Genomic DNA, 22,759 nt, shown 5'->3' with positions numbered 1-22,759 from the left:
GTTACAGCCTGTGTTGAAAAAGTTGCTAAATACAGTTTTTAAAAACACATCACTCCCTGACAGATGTACAAGAACTAGCCCCACATAATACCCAGACCTTTCCCAGATCCACTTTCTACCTTCCTCCCCACATTCTCTTACTGACGTTGGGAGTTGAGAGCCCCTCAGACTCAGTACACTCCAGATTACTGTCCTCTGTCCCCATCTTATGCTCTAATTTTTCTGTATCTGCTATCAGAGAGTTTGAAATTAATCTTAGATTTGCCAAAGTATGACAGGTATAAAAGCACTGAAAAAGTATAGAGAGTCACATAAACATTAGCTATTATTGTGGATTTTCACATTTGCTGGAAACTAGTGATCTGAGTACATTATCAGTTTCCACAAATAACTGACCAGTCTCAATTAGTGAGCACCTTGGTGAAGTAGCCCAATTTTCTAAGGAAACCTATTTCAACGCAAGGATGGAAGACATGGGATTCTCCCCTTGATCTTAATCTCCCTTTGGCAGTAGGCTAACTGGAGTTCCCAGCATCCTGAGGGTTATTCTGAAAACGGGCACTCACTGTAGCATTCTGCACATCTCCTTTCACCAGTCGGATCCTCAGGCCTTCTGGGGTCAACAGACTTGATCCATTTCCATCATCTTTTCTCTTGTCGGCCTGGGCTGCTGCTGGTAAACTGGGCAGGGAAGCAACATCAGGCAGGGTGTCTTTAAATATACTTTTGGCACTTTCAGCAAAGGCCTCAACAGTCTTCTCAGCTATATCCACAAGGTAAATCTCTTTCAAGGTGGATCCATTCTTCTTACACTGGAACCATTCCTTGATCGCCAAAACAATGGTCTCCACACACAGGGATAGAGGCAAGCTTAAGGTTCTGGAACTAATAGCAGGGATGGCTATGGATTGGTACTTGTGTTTTACAGCCAAATTGAGACTTTCTCTCACAGCTGTCTTTAGCTGCCACACACATTTCTGGGCCTCATCACTCTTCCACTGGGGCCCCACTGCGTGGATCACATGTTGGTATGGGAGCTTTCCTGCTTTTGAGATGACGGCACAGGGAGGTGAGATCTTGCCCTTTTTCTTCAATATCTGGTCACAGTCTTCTTGAAGCTCAGGGCCAGCTGCTCCTAGAAGAGCAACAGCCAACGCCCCCCTGGGCTTGAGTTCCTCATTGGCCGCATTCACCACCACCTGGACGGGAAAGTGTGTCAAGTCGCCTTGCTGCACAATTAGTGAGACTCCAGGAGCTAAATCTGTCTGAAATAAGCACCTCTGCCCACCAGTGCCGCCTCTTGCCTTTTCTTCATCTTTCTTCAGTTCAATAAAACAACCAAATAATCTTCTGACCTCACTTTTATAATACCGTGCTTTATCCTGGAAGAACTGACCAGCTCCTGGTTTATCAATATGGATGCTTTTAACACACACCGAATCCAAGGCTTGTTTGACAATTTTCATTCCCTCCAGGACTTTGGTCTTTGGGCCAATTAGTGAAATGGCTTTTTGCTTGTTCTCAGGATTAAAATTTACCTGAACATTCATCCTCTTTATATTTGGCCAGATTTGCTTTTCTGCTTTTAGATAATCAACAATTAAGGAACTCTCTACTCTATGCCATCTCTCTATTTTTGTGTGCTTTTCCACGAAGTCAAAAAGCAAGTCGTAGATTTTACTTACGTCTCTTATACAGCCTACAATGATGACCTGGGCTGCAGTTTCTGAAGTTACCTCCTGGATTACTACAGTCTTTGAGGAGGAATTGTGTTTCTTACACAAATTTCCAGTGAGCCCTTTCCAATTCTTGCCATTAAGGACTTTCCTGTCCTCAACATCAATGCACTTACAAATTAAGGTGCTGCACATTTGGTTTTCAGCTTTCACAAGGACTTCGGAAGAGAAGCCAGTTAAGAGGACAGTTGTGCCCTCTAGCTCGTAAACTGCAAGAATGTTCTGTGCTGTAAAGAGAGACTTAGAGAATTCTGCACAGTCAACCTGTTGCAGAAACTGGAAAACCTTAGGGTGAACATGAATTTTTCTCTGAGCCATGCTGTATACCTTTTCCTGGATTTCACACTTTACTTTATACACTTCTGCAGGGAGTCCTTTGAAGCACATGTGTTGAGAGGCTTCATCATAATAAATTTCCACCTCTGGGCACTCTGTGTGGAGCTGCTCTTGTATGCCACTGTGCAAAAGAAGTGAATACTTGCTTGAAGTAATGGCCAGTTTTTGTTTCAGACTTTGCTCTTCTCTTTTCATATTTTGAATGATGCTTTCTATTAAGTCCTTGATCTGTGGCTCAATGTTTTGTACATCGTCTGACTCCCCCACTAAGGTTACAATGCTTGCAAGTGCATCAAATTCAATCAAAATCTTATCATCTTCTAAACTGTCTTTAATGGTGTCCCACACTGTTGGATCCACTTTAAATGAGGTCACTGTATATTTAGACCTGATGTTAGAGAAAAGTTTGGAAACATCTTTCTGCCAAGTCTTGACTCTTAGCCTTCCTTCACTGACTAATGTGGCTGCAGGTCTGATGATCACTTCACTGTTGCGCTGGCACCACGTCAGCTCACAGTGACAACGTCTCATTTGATCATGTATCTCCTCAGTCAGATTCTTTTTCTGCAAGAATTTCCATAAGGAAAGATCCAGTGGTTCTCTGAATGATGCCGGAAGCTTGATCAGAGGTTTCTCCTCTCCATACAAGGCTGTGCCCAAAGAAGGATAGTATGGGAACACAGAGAGTGGCATATTATTGAGGTCAAGTTTCTTGGTCATGATGGTGTCCATCACTTAAAGGAAAGAAATAAAACAAATTCAGTATAATATGCTTCAGAAGCAAAAACAAGCAAACAAATTTTCCTATTCTAGAGAAAAAAAAAAATCCTAATGTTTGTAAGAACTTTGATGTTACAACATGCTTTTAAAAAGCAGCACTACTCCCAGAGTGCTCAAATATTAATTGATATGTATTAATACTACATAGGTGTTCCTTGTGTCATGGAATAACTACTTTCCAGCCAAGAGCACTCTATGCTGAAATTCTGTTAGGTAAATTCTATTCTGTTAAGTAAATTCTATGATAACACTAATATATATTATTACCACCAGGTTAAGAAAGAGAGAGGAGTTTGGTCACAAGCATGAGGAGGGTGTTTGCTCCAGTGTGAAGAATGTTTTTGTTCTTAAAAGCAAAGCTCATCTAGGAATCATGTTATTTATTTCTTTCTATAATTTCTTCCTGTACAGTTATAGAAATTTAGATTTCATATATGATTTAGATTCCATTAATACTCCTAAGAGGTGGCACATAATAATAATTATCATAATTTACTATGTGTCAGACAATATTCTAAGTGGTTTATGTATATAACCCTCACAACAACCTTTTGAAGTAGAGACACTATTGTTATCGTCCTTATTTACAAATGATAAAACTGAAGCTAGGAGATGTTAGGTAACTCAAATAGGGTCACACAGACTGAAAATGGGGCTTCCAGGTGGTGCAGTGGTGAAGAATCAGCCTGCCAATGCAGGAGACTCAAGAGATGCAGGGTTGATCCCTGATTCAGGAAGATTCCCTGGAATAGGAAATGACAACCTGCTCCAGTATTCTTGCCTGGAAAATCCCATGGATAGAGGAGTCTGGTTTGCTACAGTCCATGGGATCACTAAGAGTCAGACATGACTGAGCGTACACACAGACTGTAAATATTTGAGCTAAGATTCAAGCCAGTGTCTTAACCCCAAAGCCCATGCTCTTGCCCTCTTCCAGGAGTTCCAAACCAAGGTCATCCTCGTGGTCATCAGACAACCCAGCCCCAGAGACTCTGATTCAGTAACTCTTGCATCTCCCTTGTCCCTGCTCTAATGCCCTTCCTGTCACATCTACTGGGACATCTACTGGGGGTGTGTGTGTGTGTGTCTGTGTGTCTGTCTGTGTGTCTGTGTGTGTGTGTCTGTGTGTGTGTGTCTGTGTCTGTGTCTGTGTGTGTGTGTGTGTCTGTGTGTGTGTCTGTGTCTGTGTGTGTCTGTGTCTGTGTGTGTGTGTGTGTGTCTGTGTGTGTGCCTGTGTGTGTAGAGGTACTCTTCTCCCCCATGCCCCTCCTCACTTTGTGTTTAGTTGTTAGACAGGTACAAGGGGTCTAAGCAGGAAGGGAATTAGAATGAATTCCAATAGCAACTTGGATTAAAGCAGTATCTTGTGAAAAGACGTCAAAAATAACTTCACCTTGTGCACAATTGGCTCCCTAGCCTGAAGCCAGACCTAATGAAAAGAACATGACCTTTGCAGGCTCAGATACATGGCTTCAACTTCCCACCACGGCCTGGAACAGGCTCTGAGTACCAGTGAGTATCCCCATGCCAAGACTGCACAGGTACAATTTAATCTGATGCTCACAACATTCCTCTGAGGTAAGTAGTAATGGGAGCCCTATTTTAGATGGAAAACAGAGACTTTTGTGGGTTAAAGTAACTTCCCCAAGATCACAAAGCTAGTAAGCACCAAAGCCAGGCATTTGAACTCAGGTCTGTCTGACCCAAGAACCATCAAAGATTTCACGTTTATGTGCCTTAAGATCACCACACTGTTTTCCTCCTCTGTTTAAAAAAAAAAAAAGTAACTATATAACTGCACAGATTCTTGTGAGGATCCAGCAAGATACTGTGACAGAAAACACAGCAAAAGATCTCATGTACACCAAGCGTTCAGGAAAAGTGCCCTTCCTGACAGGGTGGGATATATGGAGAGAGTAATATGGAAACATACATCACCACATGTAAAATAGAGAGCCAATTAGAATTTGCTATATGACTCAAGGAACTCAAACCAGGGCTCAGTGACAACCTAGAGGTGTGGGATGGGGAGGGAGGTGGGAGGGAACGTAAGTAAACCTATGGCTGATTCATATTGATGTTTGGTAGAGTATATAATACTGTAAAGCAATTATCCTTCAATTAAAAAAATATTTTTAATATTTTTATACTTTATAGAAACTGCGTGTGTTTCTGAGTATATCTTTACTTGTTGAAATTAACTTGAGAATTTCTATCAAATGTAGAGCTAAAACATAGATCACCTCTTTAAAAACAATATCTCAAAGACTCTAAGAATTATATATATTAATAATTTTCATATATTTTTCAGTCTATCGTAAGTAGAGACTCTTGAGAGAATCTCCTTATATCTTTCAAAAACTTGACATTGCTTCTCCAAATTTTGAATCACTGGTTTCACCAAGTATCACATACCAGATATACAGGATTACTACTTGGATTTCCAAGGAAAAAGAAAACTTTTAACTGTTATGATCTACTACAATATTTTCAGTTATGCCAGGTATGGTTTCCAAAATTAAGATTAATAGATATTACCTTTTCTGTCTAAAAATTCAATCAGTGCTGAACTCTCCTCAAGGAAATATTCGATGCTGACAACTCTTCCCCCTCCATTATGAGGATTTTCAAATAAACATTTTAAATCATGGTCCTGAACACCAGGTGGCAGGTTTTCAACTCGAATTGTTTTTGTCACTTCCAGAAGTCTTACAGAAAGCTGAAGTTTTTTCACTGAATGGTGCTTGGGACATTCACCAACAAATTTCAAGGCATCTACAAACCATAATCAATTAATCAATCAAAAAATTATATCTTTATATTGTATAGAAGAAACTGAATATTAATTGAGAAAAAGGAAGCAGGCTAAGCACTCAATTTTTAAATGCAAGATTTTAATTCCCACAGGAGAATCTATATGCCTATAGATTGCCTGGAAGCTTCTGAAAAATAGTGCAAACAGGAATGTCTTACCGGGATTGCTGACACTGAGTCATGTCCCTGCCTTTAGTCACAGCTCTCTCCACCTCCCTGACATCACTACCTGAATGCATCTCTACAACACAAATCTTATTTCACTCTTCCCTCAAGTCCTGAAATGGCTCCCCATCACTTGCAGGCAAGAGTTTAAGCTCCTTAGGGAGGCGTACAAGGCCCTTGGCTATCTGACCCCAAACTAATTTCTAAACATCACCTCTGTTTATTACCTCCATTTATTTTATTTTCCATATTGACACACAACCCAGTCATTCTTTCAAAAACTCCATTCTCTGTTGCCTTTGTGTATAATTCCCTGCGCCTAAAATGCCCTTCTCCAATGTTTTTATCCTGCTCCTGTTCCTCCTTCTGGACTCAGTCCAATTATCTCTTTCAAATTAATAAATATTGATAGTGAGTCCATGATGTACAAGACATCATGCTAGGATCTGGGGATACAGGGATGAATGTAACATGTCCTTAAAAGCTCACCATCCAAGAGGGAAGAAGTCTTGAAAGCAAACAAATGGCCTATCTGAAGATCAAATGAGGTGGGAAAACTAAGACTGGGAATCAGACAAGGATTCCCAGAGTAAGTAGTCACTGATCTGAGTTTTGAAGGATAAAGAAGAGTTTATCAGGGAGATAAGGGGAGGAAGGGGCTTTTCAGGTGGCTCAGTGGTAAAGAATCTGCCTGCCAGTGCAGGAGATGGGGGTTCAATCCCTGGGTTGGGAAGATCTCCTGGACCCACTCCAGTATTCTTGCCAGGATAATCCCATGGACAGAGGAGCCTGAAGGGCTACAGTCCATGAGTTTGCAAACAGTGGGACATGACTGAGCAACTGAGCACGCAAGGGGAGGAAACGTTTCAGGCAGCGGGGCTAGTAGGGTGTATAAACAACACAGCATATCTGAGATCTGATAGCCTGTTACTTCTGGAGTAGAGACATCAGAGAAGACCAAGTCACCATTGGGTCCCCTTCCCATTCCCCGCAGCCTCCTGTTCACAGCTGAGAAAAGCAGCTTTTCAAAAAAAAAAAAAAAAAAAAGGCAGCTTTTCCTCCTGCATCTTCATTACTGACTTATGAATGGGTTTCTTCCTGCCCCATATGAGTTCCTCAAGAGCTGGAACCAAGAATTATTCACCTGTGTACCTACAGCCCCTAGACTAGTGCCTCACACCTAGTAGGTATGCAAGATTTTTGCTCAGTGAACAAAAGCAAGTCTACTTCATTTTACCTTTATAAGAAATAATCATAAATTTGAACCTGTGCTGGTTGATTAACATCAACCATTCCACTGCCATGACCATGGAATAGTGAGGGCTTGGAATTGGAAAATTTCCTTGTCATCTGCAGATAGCTCTTCCAGTTTCAGAAACTGTCCACAGACTCCCCACACAGACCTTAAAGAGCATGCACTTTCTGCAGCACCTGCATTTATTCATCCCTGCATATGTGATAACCATGCAAGTACTAAGGAAATACATGGTAAAGGGAATAAAAGAACAGGCTCTATAGAGGTGGGCTGCCTCGGTTCAAATCCAGCTCTTCCAGGTACTAGCATCTCTGTCTCCCCAACTGTAAAATGAGGGACAATAATAACCTCAGAAGGTTGTTGAAAGGAACAAATAAATTGATACATGAAACAAACTCAGCATAGTACCTGACTTACAGTAGCACTATAAGAATGCTTACTGCTATTACTATTACTCTCCAGTAAGTCCAGTTAAGTAACACAGATCAATATTTACTCATCTCAGTGAGATAACACACAGGAAACACTGAGTCCTCTGCTCGGAATCTCTAATAACCTGAGACTTTAGATTTCTATTTGGGTGTGTTACTTCTGTCTCACTTCTCTCTCTGTCTCTGTCTGTTTCTCTCTCACACACACACATGCACACCTACACACAACTCATACAATGAAGTTTGTTTATTAAACATACCAGAGTTTGATTTCAAGATGAATTTGCTTCTCTTTCAAAATAAGAAATCAGTATTAACTTACTAGCTACTAGAGGGACTGCCCCGGTGGTTTAGATGATAAAGAATCTGCCTGCAATTCAAGAGACCCAAGTTTGACCCTTGGGTCAGGAAAATCCCCTAGAGAATGAAATGGCAACCAACTCCTGCCTGGAGAATTCCATGGACAGAGGAGCCTGATGTGCTATTAGAAAGAATGAAACTTTCAGAGACGTTCCATAAGCTAGGTGTTCCAAACCCCAAAGTGTAGTGCAAAGAAGGCTGACAAATGGAGCATCATTTGATCTTACCAGTACACGTTTGAAAGGTAACTACAGCCACATTAAAGTCTCGTATAAATTCCAATTTAAAGTCATCATTCGTCAGGCCACTTATATTCTCCACTAACAAGATTAACATCACATCAGTCACATTTGCCTTGAGATTTTCAAATGCAACCAAAGAGGAAATATCTTCACACTCTTTTGGGGTGTCTTCCGCTTTTTCTGATCTTCTACTGAGAGAGAGGTCTTCCTCTAGTTTTTCTGATGAATCTGATTTTAGGAAGACAAAAGGGTACAAGGTGTTAGATTTATCTATCATGTTCTTATCAAAATAAATTATCATAGGCTAATATGTAAAATAGATAGCCGGTGCGCATTTGCTATATGATTCAGGGAACATAAACCAGGGCTCTGTAACAACCTAGAGAGGTGGGGTGGGGAGGGAGGTGGAAGGGAGGTGGAAGGGAGGTTCAAGAAAGAGGGGACATATGGATACCTATGGCTGAGTCATGTTGATGTTTGACAGAAACCAACATAATACTGTAAAACAATTATCCTTCAATTAAGAATAAATAAATGTAAAGAAATTATCACAGGCTAATTACACTGCCTTTTTCCTTTCCTGGTTTCAAAGTTGACATAAGTTATACAAGTAACATGCCAATTATGTCTCAGTAAAACTAGAATAAAGAAAGATTAAGAATTGGGGAAAAATGGATCTTAGAAGACTTTCACTTAATTTAGTTAAAAATAAAAAGTAGTATTTGATATGATGCTGATCATGATTATGTTCAATTTTCTTACACTCTTTTCTGCCTTGTTTCTCTGAGGAACCTGCCTTGCTTTTCATAACACCTGACATATATTTCTATCACAGCACCATATTACAGTTACTGAACCAAGCTTCTCCAAAGCAAGGGACACGTTTATTCATCTTCATATTTCTGGCTCATGGTATACAGCTGAGGCTCAATAAATGTCTGCTGAATTGAAGATTTACTGCTTAGATTACTGGAGGAAAGCAAGAATATCCAATGATGCCCAAACATGGGAATCACCTAACATATTATATTCTGAAAAGCAATAATTTCCAATCACTGGAGGAAAAAAAAGGATTCTTACAGCAAATGACTATGGAATGCACATGGAAGATCAAATGGCACAGAGAATTATGTGTATACCTCAAACTTATGGAATAGCAACCACCCCAGTCAGCTTGTACCTCTCTACTGTGACCATAAAGAGTTGCATATACACTTGATCCTTGAACAACATGGGGATTAGAAGCCCAACCCCTTGCACAGTCAAGTATCTGTGTATAACTTTGACTCCTCAGAATCCTAACTACCAATAGCCTACTGTTGACCGGAATCCTTACCAATAACATGAACAGTTGATTAACACATATTTTGTATGTTATAGGTACATCTACATATATTTTATGTGTTCACAACATAACTAATTTTTTCTTCATTTGTTCAGTATTTCTAAGCTATGTGGTTCATCTGTGAATTTCTTCCAATTGTCACAAATTTCCAAAAATTTTTCAACTATATTGATTGAAAAAAATTCATGTACAATTTGATCCACACAGTTCAAATTCAGGTTGTTGAAGGGTAAACTGTATACAGAAGATCAGTCTCCCACTATGCTTGTGCCCTGAAGCATGATGAGTATGTCACGGTCTTTAGACATTCTGTGAGCAACTATCCCATTAGTGCCCTGGGTTCGTGGCACTGGTTGTGTGGTGATAAGTACATATAAAAAACGTTGGAAAAGGAAATTACCAATTTTCTAAAGGAGGTACACAAAAAATAAAACTAAGAAAGGGAGCTGACATTATTATGGCAGAGTAAATGCTATCTGCTCACCAAACCCAATGTTTTCATCCTGGGCAACATTTCTGAAAACCTTTAACTCCATTCCAGTTAATTTCAAGAGTCCTGGCCTTAAGTCCATTGTCAAGATTCAGTGTGAACCAACTATTCAACAAAGAACCTCTTCCAACTCTTAAAGGGGTCAACTTAAGTATCTTGTTGAAGACCACCCCAATTCCTGGCTGGTTACTACAATTAGAGTCAAGCTCAGGTTCAACAGGTTTAGTAAATGCATCTAAAATCTCCAGGACATTAGTGGAGTGAGGCTGATTGGCTCTCCCTGAGTACATACTTGAAGCATTAAGCAAATCCGAAACAGTGCTAACAAATCAGTTAAGACAGAGTTAGGCTGAAATCTATGAAACCATAAGAAACACAGACTTGATTAATTCCAAAAATGGTACAGATATAAATGTACTACAAATATAAAACCACTTTCTGGTACAAAACTGAGCTTGAAAGTACAGCATGCAAGCAATCTTTCCAGAAACAGATAAGGGTTTAGAAAGTCACAGTGAACAAATACTGGGAGTTGGGCAAGCCATATCTGAAGAAGACAAAGCAGAACTTCCTCTAAAGAGACAAAAAATTCCTGTCTCATAAGAAGCAGGAGCTTCTCAACCATGCATACTCTATTCTACAGTTTAATACATCCATATTAGGCAGAAACAACCTATACATCCCTATCCAGGCATTTTGCCAAGTTAAGGCAGATCCCATCCCAGAGCCATTTTCAGAAAAGGAAAGTTGCAAAAATCTAAACATGTTCTTAAGAAAATTTCAATTTTAGAGGACAATATTTAAACTTTTCTTGGGAACTCCTCTTCCCTAAGGTTTGGATATATGGATCACCTTCTCTTGCCCCTTTGGCCATTCAGCCCAGTCCATCTTCCTCCCATTTAGAACAGCATGCTTAGCCAGGAAAACTCGTGTCTTGTCAGGTGGCACGCAGGCCAACACCCAGACATGAGTCAAGTAGCAAAGTCCACAACAGCTACTGGATTGCTGGCTGTTTCCTACAGCAGATGGGATAAGTGCTGACCTGGAGGGCTGCATTCATATCCTGCACCCAGTGCTCAGAAAGCAGTGCCAACTGACTTAGCTGCACACAGCTCCCACTGTCACGTCATATCTGTGCTTCTCAACAGGTGAATGGGCACAGGTAGAGTCTAAAGGTCACTTCATCCACCTACAGGTACCTCTTTATCCTCGCATCAATTGCAAGGTACTCTCAGTCCCCACAGAGAGAGTTGTTCCCTTCCTTCTGATCTGAACCCTTAGAACTCAAGAGGCAGCCGTTGAGCAGATGGCTGAGAGGGTGGAGATGATGCAGCCCAAAGCATCTCTCAGCTGAGCAAACCCTGCCTTATGAAGTCAAGAAGAGAAGGGTGACCTCTGCAATGCAAAGTGTTTAGTAAAAACAAAACTGCCTGATAAATGGAAGTTACCTGATTCTTCAACCTTTTCTTTGGTCTTGGATTCCTGAAATCAAACAATAAAGTCACATTAATAAATTACTAATAATTTATTTACATTAAGAAAGTGTCCCTGCTGCTGCTAAATCACTTCAGTCGTGTCCGACTCTGTGCAACCCCACAGACGGCAGCCCACCAGGCTCCCCGTCCCTGGGATTCTCCAGGCAAGAACACTGGAGTGGGTTGCCATTTCCTTCTCCAATGCATGAAAGTGAAAAGTGAACGTGAAGATGCTCAGGCATATCAGACTCTTAGCAACCTCATGGACTGCAGCCTACCAGGCTCCTCTGTCCATGAGATTCTCCAGGCAAGAGTACTGGAGTCTAAAGATGTAGGGTCTACAGAAATGATAACTAAAAACTCAGGCAATAATGCTATTGAATACACCTCACATTTCATGGCATATCCACTTAGCACACAGATCACCAGTAAAAATGAATCACAAAACTCCAAAGGAACACCAAATGTTCGTGGTAAGATCTAAATCAGAGAAATAATGCAGCTCATGTTCTTTTCCCCATTTAACAATGAATGTTTTTTAATTCAATACTAAATATTGAATGTTTAGTATTAACAAGCACTAGGCCAAGTGCTTTACTAAGACTGTGTCATTTAATCCTCACAACAATCCAATAAACCAAAGAGGTCAACACTATTACTATCCCATTTTACAACTGGGGAAATACTTAACATATGGAGTATAGATCACTCGCCCCTCTAAACCATGTGAAAATAAAACAAATATGGCAAGTTCCAGGTTATTGAGTACCTAGAATGAACGGACCCAAGATTTTACATCTCAAACCATCATTATGGTAGCCCCTCAATCTTGACTTTTCAAAACAACAAAAAGTGCTTCCTCTCCCATTACCCCATCACCACTCTCACTCCCTCCACATCTATAAATTGCTTTTCTCACCCCAGTGCGAGTTACACTTCTCATTCCACTATGTTTTCCTCATCGTGGTTCCCATCCCCACATACCTTGGGAGAACACCCGACTTCCCTTGTAATCACCGCTATACTTACCTTTGTGGGAATTTTCCCCTCCTGGACTTCATCTGGGACTGTGGGAATCCGGACAGTTAACTTGAATGTTCCTTTTCCTGGCCATTCTAACTCGTGGCTCTCTCTCTCCAGAACTCGCTGCCGAACTGAATTTTTTTAGAAAAGCTGTTAAGCAATCTTTATTAACAAAATTATTCTATGATTGCCATAGGTTTCATCATCATCTGTCAGTGGCTTGGTCAGCTTCTCAAGAGAGGTTGTGTATGATGAAAAGAGGAAAAGTTTAGCAAGCAGACACAGATTTGAATTCTATCTTTAAATTTCCTTTTTTTTAAAACCCTGAGCATGTTCCTGAAAAAGCTTTACTGACAAAATCTCAGTCTTCTTGTCTATTAATTAATGAAGACTGTCTTATGTGTTACATGGATTAGACTGAAGAAACATTATAAAGAACTTAATACAGTACCCTTTGCTCAGTGGGCACTCAGAAAGGTAGCAATATTTATTCTACAATGAAGGGAAAGAATTAAAGCATCTCTCACTGTGAACTACTGATACTAAGGTATGACATTATGAAAGCCATGTTTTAGGAAAGTGGCTCAGCTGACAATGAGCAGAATGGAGAGCAGCCCTCTTAAAAAGGTATTTCAACCAATTATTTAACCTGTGATAAGAGCCTTACGTAGGATAGTAAAAGGAATAGCAAAGGAGGGATGGGAAAGATTCTTACAAAATACAGAAAAGAATTAGTGCATTTGGTAGCTGAGCTGTAGTGAAAAAAAAAAAAAAGAACAGTGGACATAAGTTTAAAGAACTTGATTCAAATTCCAACTCTGCCCTGAAGTAGCCGAGTCACTGAGAAAATATTTTAGCTTCTTGAGGCTGTTTCCTCAAGTGAAGCAGTGTCTGTGAATGAATTTTGTGACACTCATAAGGGCTATGTAAATGTAAGTTACAATAATAAGAAGGAGCAGCTAGAGAGAGGAAAGGAAAATCAGAGACCATGATATCTGACGATGGAGAACAGGGAGTGGGTGAGTTTACAGGGGAAGGGATGGCCGACATAGTCAGGTGGTGCAAAGAGGTCAGGGTGAAGGAGAACTTTGGGGATGCCTTGCAGTCACAGGTGTGGCTCTGCCATGGATGCTGGGCTGCCATGCTGTATTTTGATGTGGTTGCCTGCTGAGGCCAAAGATATAAGCAGAATCTTTCATCAGGAAGGGTTTGAGGGATGTCCCTGGTAGTCCAGTGCTCAAGAATCTGTCTGCCAATACAGGGAACACGGGTTTGATCCCGGGTGTGGGAAGATTCCGCATGCAGTGGGGCAGCTAAGCCCAGGTGCCACAGCTATTGAGCCTGAGCTCCAGCGCCCTGGAGCCACAGCTGCTGAGCCCACATGCTTCAGTTTCTAAAACCAGAGCACCTAGAGCCTGTGTTTCACAGCAACTAGAGAAAGCCCATGTACAGCAATGAAGACCCAGTGCAGCCAAGAAAAAAAATTTTTTTTTAAAAAAAGAAGGTCTTGAGTAGCTTTCCCACTTCAACCATCCATGGAGAGGATGAGGGAGGTGATGCCTTCACTGGAAGCCACCTCAGAAACAGGCCTCAAAAACAATATGAGATGGAATGCCAGACTCTAATTTCACTCTTTACGAGCAGGGTGAGTGTTTTTGCATGGACTCATAATGGGCTGTCCTAAGCTGAGGTGAGGACTGAGGACTGGATAAGACCCCTGAGCCCAAAACAGCAGGGTGTTTTGTAAGCCAAACTATCTAGAGTCATGGACCTCTGTGCCGCATTCCGTATATTTTGGAAGAGTCCTGTCCAGGCACCTACGTGTGTCGACCTGTTCTGAGATGGTGTGTAATATGTATGGGCACGACTATTTCAAGAGAACAGATGGCAGCAGTATCAGTAAGTGATCCAAAACAAGGAGAAGGTGAATCTGCGAGGAAAAGAGACGAAATGGTGGCGTCTAACCACTCTTGGACTTCCTGGTAGCTCAGTGATAAACAATCCACCTGCCAATGCAGAAGACATGGGTTTGATCCCTGGGTTGGGAAGATCCCCTGGTGAAGGAAATGGCAACCCACTCCAGTATTCTTGCCTGGAGAATGCCATGGACAGAGGAACCTAGAAGGCTACAGTCCCTGGGGTCACAAAGAGACACAGCTTAGCAACTAAACAACAACCACCACCACCTTTACCCTTGTGGACAGCCTGTCTTGTGCATCAATCTCAGACCATCCATATGTAATTATATTTAAGGAGAAGTTGGGTTCCCTTACCTCAAAGAAGCTGCCAATAATAAGCAGCCAAATAATGACCAAAAAAAGATGACAAATATGCATATCTGAAACAGAATTTTAAATCTCACAAGTTAATTTACACTTGACTTTACAGACATTCAGCCAATTATATAAAACAATAGAGCTTCCAGATAGCTTGTTTCCTATCCATTAATTTCTACAGAGAAGTGCTTTGGGGCTCATTCTTCTTATGTAAATGATAAGGCCCAAGTTGTGTTACTCTATGGGCCTGCATCTGTTGGGGTCCACTTCCTGTTGTGGAGGGCAGAGGGCGTTCCAGAGAGAGAAGAACTCTGCCCTTCGGGCAATAATGGGGTAAGTCATTAGATGTTATCAAACTCCTGACTGCTGAGAAAGCCATTCGTCTGGTAGGAAATCAAAACTAAACAGGGACTTTCCACTCTCTAAGAACTTTGATCCACTCCCCAAGAACTCTGACCATACAAGGATTTGAGTTGAACTAAGTTTGAGTGTCTGTGCAAGGAGTACTGCAAGAGGGACATGCAAGAAGTCTAGGGGTGGAGGAAGGGAGGAAGTGGGCTGGGAGGCAGGAAGGAAGAAACCCGGCAGGGAGAATGAAATCATTTCTGCTTTGAGGACTAGAACAGAATGATATTATCTTCACATAATTATATTTTTGCTGTTTGTATTTTCATGAGGTTTGTATTTCCTACAATCATTTCTTTTTGTTCTGGGTCATCAACAAACAGGGATTCTCAAATTTTAATGCTGTGCTAAGTTATTTCAGTCGTGTCCGACTCTTTGCAACCCATGGAGCCCACCAGGCTCCTCTGTCCATGGGATTCTCCAGGCAAGAACACTGGAGTGGGCAGCCATTTCCTCCTCCAGGGGATCTTCGCAACCCAGGGATTGAATCCATGTCGCTTATGTCTCCTGCATTGGCAGGTGGGTTCTTTACCACTTGCACCACCTGGAAAGTCCCAAACTTCAGTGAATTGGGGTTAAACATGCAGATTCTCACCCACTCCACCCTCAGGGTACCTGAGTCTCTAGGACAAAGTTGGAAATGTGCCTGTTAACCTGTTGCAATTTGGATGCAGGGAGACTGTGGCCCCAATTTGAGGACAACTCTTGAGGATAATGGGATTCTAAAGAAGAAAGAAGTGTCCCTAAGGGCCAGGCCGGTGGTGATGTTGAAAACTGGAATCAAAAATGGTATAAAACCCTGTGAGGAAAAGTGAAGCCCGAGGGGGAAATGACTTACTTGAACAGATACCCTTTAGAGCATTTCTTGGTGAAATTAACCCTTGGAAAATTTTTTGACATTGTTTTAAGTGCTCTGAGTCAAGCTCATCTCCTGATCCATGCCAACATCTCTTCTGTCACACTTCACAGGGATTCACCTGTGAATCCCTTTCTATTTTGGGGTTTTATTCTTTCCTTTTTACATCCTTGCCCTCAGTTCAGTTCAGTTCAGTCGCTCAGTCGTGTCTGACTCTTTGCAACCCCATGAATCACAGCACACCAGGCCTCCCTGTCCATCACCAACTCCCTGAGTTCACTCAGACTCACGTCCATCGAGTCAGTGATGCTATCCAGCCATCTCATCCTCTGTCGTCCCCTTCTCCTCCTGCCCCCAATCCCTCCCAACACCAGAGTCTTTTCCAATGAGTCAACTCTTCACATGAGGTGGCAAAGTACTGGAGTTTCAGCTTTAGCATCATTCCTTCCAAAGAAATCCCAGGACTGGTCTCCTTCAGAATGGACTGGTTGGGTCTCCTTGCAGTCCAAGGGACTCTCAAGAGTCTTCTCCAACACCACAGTTCAAAAGCATCAATTCTTCGGCACTCAGCCTTCTTCACAGTCCAACTCTTACATCCATACATGACCACTGGAAAAACCACAGCCTTGACTAGACGAACCTTAGTCGGCAAAGTAATGTCTCTGCTTTTGAATATGCTATCTAGGTTGGTCATAACTTTTCTTCCAAGGAGTAAGCGTCTTTTAATTTCATGGCTGCAGTCACCATCTGCAGTGATTTTGGAGCCCCCCAAAATAAAGTCTGACACTGTTTCCACTATTTCCCCATCTATTTCCCATGAAGTGATGGGAGCGGATGCCATGATCTTCATTTTCTGAATGTTGAGCTTTAAGCCAACTGTTTCACTCTCTTCTTTCACTTTCATCAAGAGGCTTTTGAGTTCCTCTTCACTTTCTGCCATAAGGGTGGTGTCATCTGCATATCTGAGGTTATTGATATTCCTCTTGGCAATCTTGATTCCAGCTTGTGTTTCTTCCAGTCCAGCGTTTCTCATGATGTACTCTGCATATAAGTTAAATAAGCAGGGTGACAATATACAGCCTTGACGTACTCCTTTTCCTATTTGGAACCAGTCTGTTGTTCCATCTCCAGTTCTAACTGTTGCTTCCTGACCAGCATACAGATTTCTCAAGAGGCAGGTCAGGTGGTCTGGTATTCCCAGCTCTTTCAGAATTTTCCACAGTTTATTGTGATCCACACAGTCAAAGGCTTTGGGATAGTCAACAAAGCAGAAAGAGATGTTTTTCTGGAACTCTCTTGCTTTTTCCATGATCCAGCGGATGTTGGCAATTTGATCTCTGGTTCCTCTGCCTTTTCTAAAACCAGCTTGAACATCAGGAAGTTCATGGTTCACGTATTGTTGAAGCCTGGCTTGGAGAATTTTGAGCATTACTTGACTAGCGTGTGAGATGAGTGCAACTGTGCGGTAGTTTGAGCATTCTTTGGCATTGCCTTTCTTTGGGATTGGAATGAAAACTGACCTTTTCCAGTCCTGTGGCCACTGCTGAGTTTTCCAAATTTGCTGGCATATTGAGTGCAGCACTTTCATAGCATCCTCTTTCAGGGTTTGAAATAGCTCCACTGGAATTCCATCACCTCCACTAGCTTTGTTCATAGTGATGCTTTCTAAGGCCCCCTTGACTTCACATTCCAGGATGTCTGGCTCTAGATGAGTGATCACACCATCGTGATTATCCGAGTCGTGAGCATTCCAGTTGTTCTCAGGGCTTCCTAAGCCTCTAAGCTTGAAAGTCGGTCATGTTCGACCCTTTGCGACCCCATGGACTGTATAGTCCATGGAATTCTCCAGGCCAGAATACTGGAATGGGTAGCCTTTCCCTTCTCCAACAGATCTTCCAAACCCAGGAAGCGAACCAGAGTCTCCTGCATTGCAGGCAAATTCTTTACCAACTGAGCTATTAGGGAAGCCCCGCTCAATTACCTATTGGGAGGGAATTTCCCCCTGTAAACTCAATCAACTTAGAATATCACCCCTTCCTTCCCCATCTAAAAAATAAGAGATACAGAAAATGCCCGTATAAATTTTTATTTAAGTTGGATGATTTTGAGATCTCCTCTGTAAAGAGGAGAGAAAAACAAAAACTGCAGTTCCCCATAAGTTTTTAAAAATTGTACACTATATTTGCAATAATATTCTGGATAAACTGTAAATAGGAGGTAGAAGAATAATGCTTATGTCAAGTCCTAATACTACAGTAGAAAAATGGAAGCAATGCAAATACATTTTTTTTTCCAAAAAAATAAATAAATAACACAAAGCGCAGGGGTTCTCTCTCTCCATCAAGTGAACACCTATTATTCCTGTAGAATCAGCTACAAAGTCCAGAACAGTAGCAAACATGCATCGTTCATCCCCACGCTGACTCTCCTTATTCAAGGCCTCACTGGTCCTCACTTGGACATGGCATGATCTTCTTAGATCTAATGTCCAAGGTCTCTCCCAACAGAAATCACTGTATTATCTGCATCCAAATTTATCTCCTGAAAAGTGTATATGGACATGGCCCTTCACTGCCTACCAGTGGGGAAAAGTTCATACTCCTTAGCATATCATGCAAGGCCCTCTCTCATCTCAACTCAACTTTTATTAGCCTTAATTTGCAGCCCACTTCTTTTTTAAAAGGTTTAATAAGAGAAGGCCTAAGATTTTTTAAAATGACAAGCATCCTCTTTGTAATCTTATAAAATTGCCCAAACCCCACATGTTCTTTTCATGCGGGTCTCCAGACCCCGCATGTGCACATGGAGAAGGCTCACTCCTCAAACCAAAGCTACCCGCAGGGAGCCCGGTGCTTCCCTGGGCACTTGCCTGGAGAGCCTTTGCTCTCCTGCCCCCAGCACTGCCACCAGCTCCCACCTCCCCAGCATCTCACCTATCAAGAACTGAACTGGCTCTCAGGAGTCAGTTTAGACGTGACTCTCCCAGGAGACTCTCTTTGCTTCAAATTGTGTTCAGTTGCTCAGTCGTGTCCGACTCTTCGCGACCCCATGCACTATTGGGGCCCTCCAGGCTCCTCTGTCCGTGGGATTTCCCAGGCAAAAATACTGGAGTGGGTTGCCACTTCCTTCTCCAGGGGATCTTTCCGAGCCAGGGATCAAACCGCATCTCCTGCACTGGCAGGTGGATTCTGTAATACTTGGACCAGGGAAGTCCAAGGGTGGTTAGACATCGGCATTTCAGCTCTTTTTCCTTCTCCTTGTTTCGGATCACTTACTTCAAATTGTGTTCCCATAAAGCTCTGGAGTTTCAGAACTGCTTCTTTCACAGGAAGAAGACAATTGCAGTGGCACTGCAACTCTGCCACTAGCACACGACACCACTGCACGATGTAGCCCTGTAGAATGGCCACCAGCTCTCCGGCCGCCCCCTTCAGCCAAACCGTGCCAAATGTTTGTTTAACTCACCTGCGCTGGCTGCCGCACCTCCCGCAGCGCCTGGAAGCGCAGCGCGGGCGGAACTGCGGCGCCCCAGACCACTTCGTCTATTCTGCGCCTCCCACCCCATGCGCTTCTCTACAGTTGCTGCCAGAGCCGGGCGGATTCTCCCGCCGTGCCCTCGAGCCCCAGGTTTCCCTGGAAGAAGAGCCCAGCTTGCCCTCTCCCCCGCACCCCTCGCCCCTCTCACCGTCGTCCGGGTAGAAGAGCACCAGGAAGCGGTTCGAGCTCCCTGGCAGCGGGCAGACCTCACACTCCCCGCCTCCAGATCTCTTCCGGCTCTGGAAGTACATCTGCAACTTGGTGCTCAAGTTCTTCGGGGGCTGGGAGCCCCAGGACCCTTCGACCAGCAGCGGGAAGGAGCCGGGCTCAGCCATCCTCGTCTGCTGGCCCAGCTCCGACTGCCGGTTCCTCCCCGACTTGCAGCGGTTAAGCCTCTTTCGCTTTCGTTTCCCAGAACACTCCTCCTGCTTTTAGTTTCTGCTTTGGCTGTAAACGGCTGGCCCAAGTTGGACTAGAAACCACCCTGCCCCTCCCTCCACCTCCCATTCTTCACTTTCATCCGTGGACCACGGCAGAAGCTGGCATCGCCTTGGGGCTTCCCTCCATCTTTATACTCGCGACCTTAAGCTCAGGCACCATTTGCTACTCACCCAAGCCACAGATGAAGTCAGCCGCTCTGGGTCTCTAGACCTTGTTAAAAAAAAAAAAAAGTTTCATTTTTGCCCCAGGCCGCCATTTTACAAACTGTGATTCTTTAGAATTGTTTGGGGCCCATTTTCAGCCTTCTTTCAACAATTAATTAATTGTCAGAATTTTACCTTGCTTCCCTACTTTTGTTTTGTTCCTTGACCTGTTAATATACTACATCTAGAAATGGGGGGAACAGTACATTCACAGCTGTTTTTTTAATAGAATATTTTCTAGGTGCCATGCACTCTGAATGGATTTGACAGGCATACACAGTCCTGTGCCCTCACTAAGCTCATGAAACCGTGGGAATACAAGGACTTAGGACACAGTGGAGTAAGTGTTGTTGGAAGGAATATACAGGTGTTCCCAGAACAAATCAGGGGAGGCTCAGGGAGGGTTTATGGGGAGGAAACATGTAATTTGAAGCCTAAGGATGATTACAGATAACCTTGGGCATTGGGCAAGAGGGGAGTTCCACGTGATGTGCTTGTATGGGATCCCTTGAGCTGCTCTGTGGTAACCTGAGGCAGGAGGCCAGCCAGGTGGCTGCTGTAGTGTCAGGTGGGAGATGACGGTGGCTGAGACCGGGGTGCTGGCTGAGGAGGACTGAGAAGGGCTGGGGTTCCAGATTGATGCTGGACTTGCTGAAGGATGTGGGCAACAAGAGAAGACACTCAAGCATGACTCCATGTTCCTCCATGTATGGCCTGAGCAACTGACTAGATAAAAGTGGCGTCTATCTGATGGGAGCATTAAGGTGAGAGAGAGGCTAGGGTTGTGTGTATCCTTGACCCGTAGTGAAGGAGTGTTTCAAATACAAAGGAGGGATCCTCATGCAAATACAACCAGTACATCAGGTGAGAGGAATGTCTATTGGACCCTGAGGACCTGGTAAGCACTGTCTTCTGGTGGGGAGGGAACACAGGGCGGTGGACAGAGGACCTAAAGGAAGGGAAGGGGTTGGAGACAGTAAGCGTGGTCAGCTTTCTCCGGATGTGTGACTGTGAAAGGGAAGAAGTTAGACAGCAGCATACGGGTTTATAGGATCAGGGAGTTGTTATTTTTTGTTTTTTTGGCTTTTTAAATATATTTAAGATGGAATTTAAGAATCTTAGAAATGTTTAAATACAGTTAGAAAAGTAAAAGGAAGGTCGAGGGCACAGGTTGTGGGAGAAGGCGGGAGGGGATCCTAGAGGCACTGGCCCAAAGAGGGGACCCTTTTCCTACCGGGAAGGAGGAGCTAGAGTACAGAAGTTATGTTGTTCTTAGTGGCTAAGTTGTCCAATTCTTTTAGACCCCATGGACTGTAGCCCACCAGGCTCCTCTATCCATGGGATTTTCCAGGCAAAAATACTGGAGTGGGTTGCCATTTCCTTCTCCAGGGGATCTTCCTGACCCAGGGATCGAACCTGTATCTCCTATGTTGGCAAGTGGATTCTTTACCACTGAGCCACTAGAGAAACACGGAGTACAGAAGTAGGTGATACTGAATGACTGCTGATAGGAAGGTCTGGAAATTCTCTCCTGATGGGTTTTGTTTTATCTGTGAAGAAGGTGATGAGGCCTCTTAGAATCTGCCAAAAGTAGAGCTTCTATTCCCTGCAGGGCTGGACCTTATATATTGTCTCTTATCATAGTGAAACTACATTTCAGGAAGAAGAGAACCAGAGATGGGCCAAAGAGAGTTTGTGTTAGTCGCTCAGTTGTGTCGACTCTTTTCAATCCCACGGACTGCAACCTGCCAGGCTCCTCTCTCCATGAAATTCTCCAGGCAAGAATACTGAAGTGGGTTGCCATTTCCTTCTCCAGGGGATCTTCCAGACCCAAGGATCAAACTCAGGTCTCCTGAGTTGCAGGCTGATTCTTTACCGTTCAGTTCAGTACCGTTACAGGGCTTTTATTTCTGATCCATAGTAATGCTAAACAGTATTCAGATATTTTCTCCTACTTCCAGCTTTCGTCCTGCAGGTGGCGCTCGTCATCCAGTCCAAACCACCCTGGACCCCAGGAGGAGGAAGTGGGGAGTATGCAGAAGGGTCTGTCAGGGCTTTCAGACACACAGTCGTTAGAGGAAGCACAGAGTGAAACCGCCCACCCTGGCCAGGCACCCATAGTAATCATTTGCCTGAGTTGTTTTACCATGGGAGGTTCTGTTAAGGAACATGGAACTAATAAACCACCACCAACCAGAAGACTTCAGGATAGGTCAAAAGAAGACACCACGTGTCCAACCGCCTCCCCAAATCCTCCTCTCTGGCATCCATCTTGGCTGAACCAGGTGGACTCTGAGTCACAATGACTGGCTAAAGACAACCCAGAAACGAATCCCATCACCATAAAACCCGAGACTTTGAGCCACATGGCAGAGCAATTCTCTTAGTTTCGCTTACCCTACTGCTCTCTGCCCAGGCACCCTTTCCCAATAAAATCTCTTGCTTTGTCAGCACGTGTATTTCCTCTGACAGTTCATTTCCAAGGGTTAGACAAGAGCCCAGTTTCAGGTCCTGGAAGGGGTCCCTCTTCCTGCAACACAGTGGTGACTGTTTCCTTTCAGGGCATTGGCACCTTTCACTCCAAACCGC

General features: G+C 43.2%; 1 protein-coding gene across 1 annotated transcript in view; it reads right to left on the bottom strand.

The window, feature by feature from the left end:
- The window catches only part of PARP14 (poly(ADP-ribose) polymerase family member 14), a 44,135-nt gene extending 24,274 nt beyond the window's left edge, over window positions 1-19,861 (bottom strand). Inside the window, exons 1-6 of the mRNA XM_068987998.1 lie at window positions 19,675-19,861; window positions 12,459-12,583; window positions 11,403-11,436; window positions 8,105-8,347; window positions 5,391-5,627; window positions 567-2,806 (exon numbers count right to left, since the gene is read on the bottom strand). Of these exons, the coding sequence (XP_068844099.1) occupies window positions 567-2,806; window positions 5,391-5,627; window positions 8,105-8,347; window positions 11,403-11,436; window positions 12,459-12,583; window positions 19,675-19,861 (3,066 nt within the window). The remainder of the gene's footprint in view (window positions 1-566; window positions 2,807-5,390; window positions 5,628-8,104; window positions 8,348-11,402; window positions 11,437-12,458; window positions 12,584-19,674) is intronic.
- Between the last annotated feature and the right edge of the window lie 2,898 nt (window positions 19,862-22,759).

This window comes from Capricornis sumatraensis, chromosome 1, assembly GCF_032405125.1.
Source record: "Capricornis sumatraensis isolate serow.1 chromosome 1, serow.2, whole genome shotgun sequence".
NCBI lineage: Eukaryota > Metazoa > Chordata > Mammalia > Artiodactyla > Bovidae > Capricornis > Capricornis sumatraensis.
Note: the sequence above shows the minus strand (reverse complement) of the source record. Positions and strands in the feature narration are given on the sequence as shown.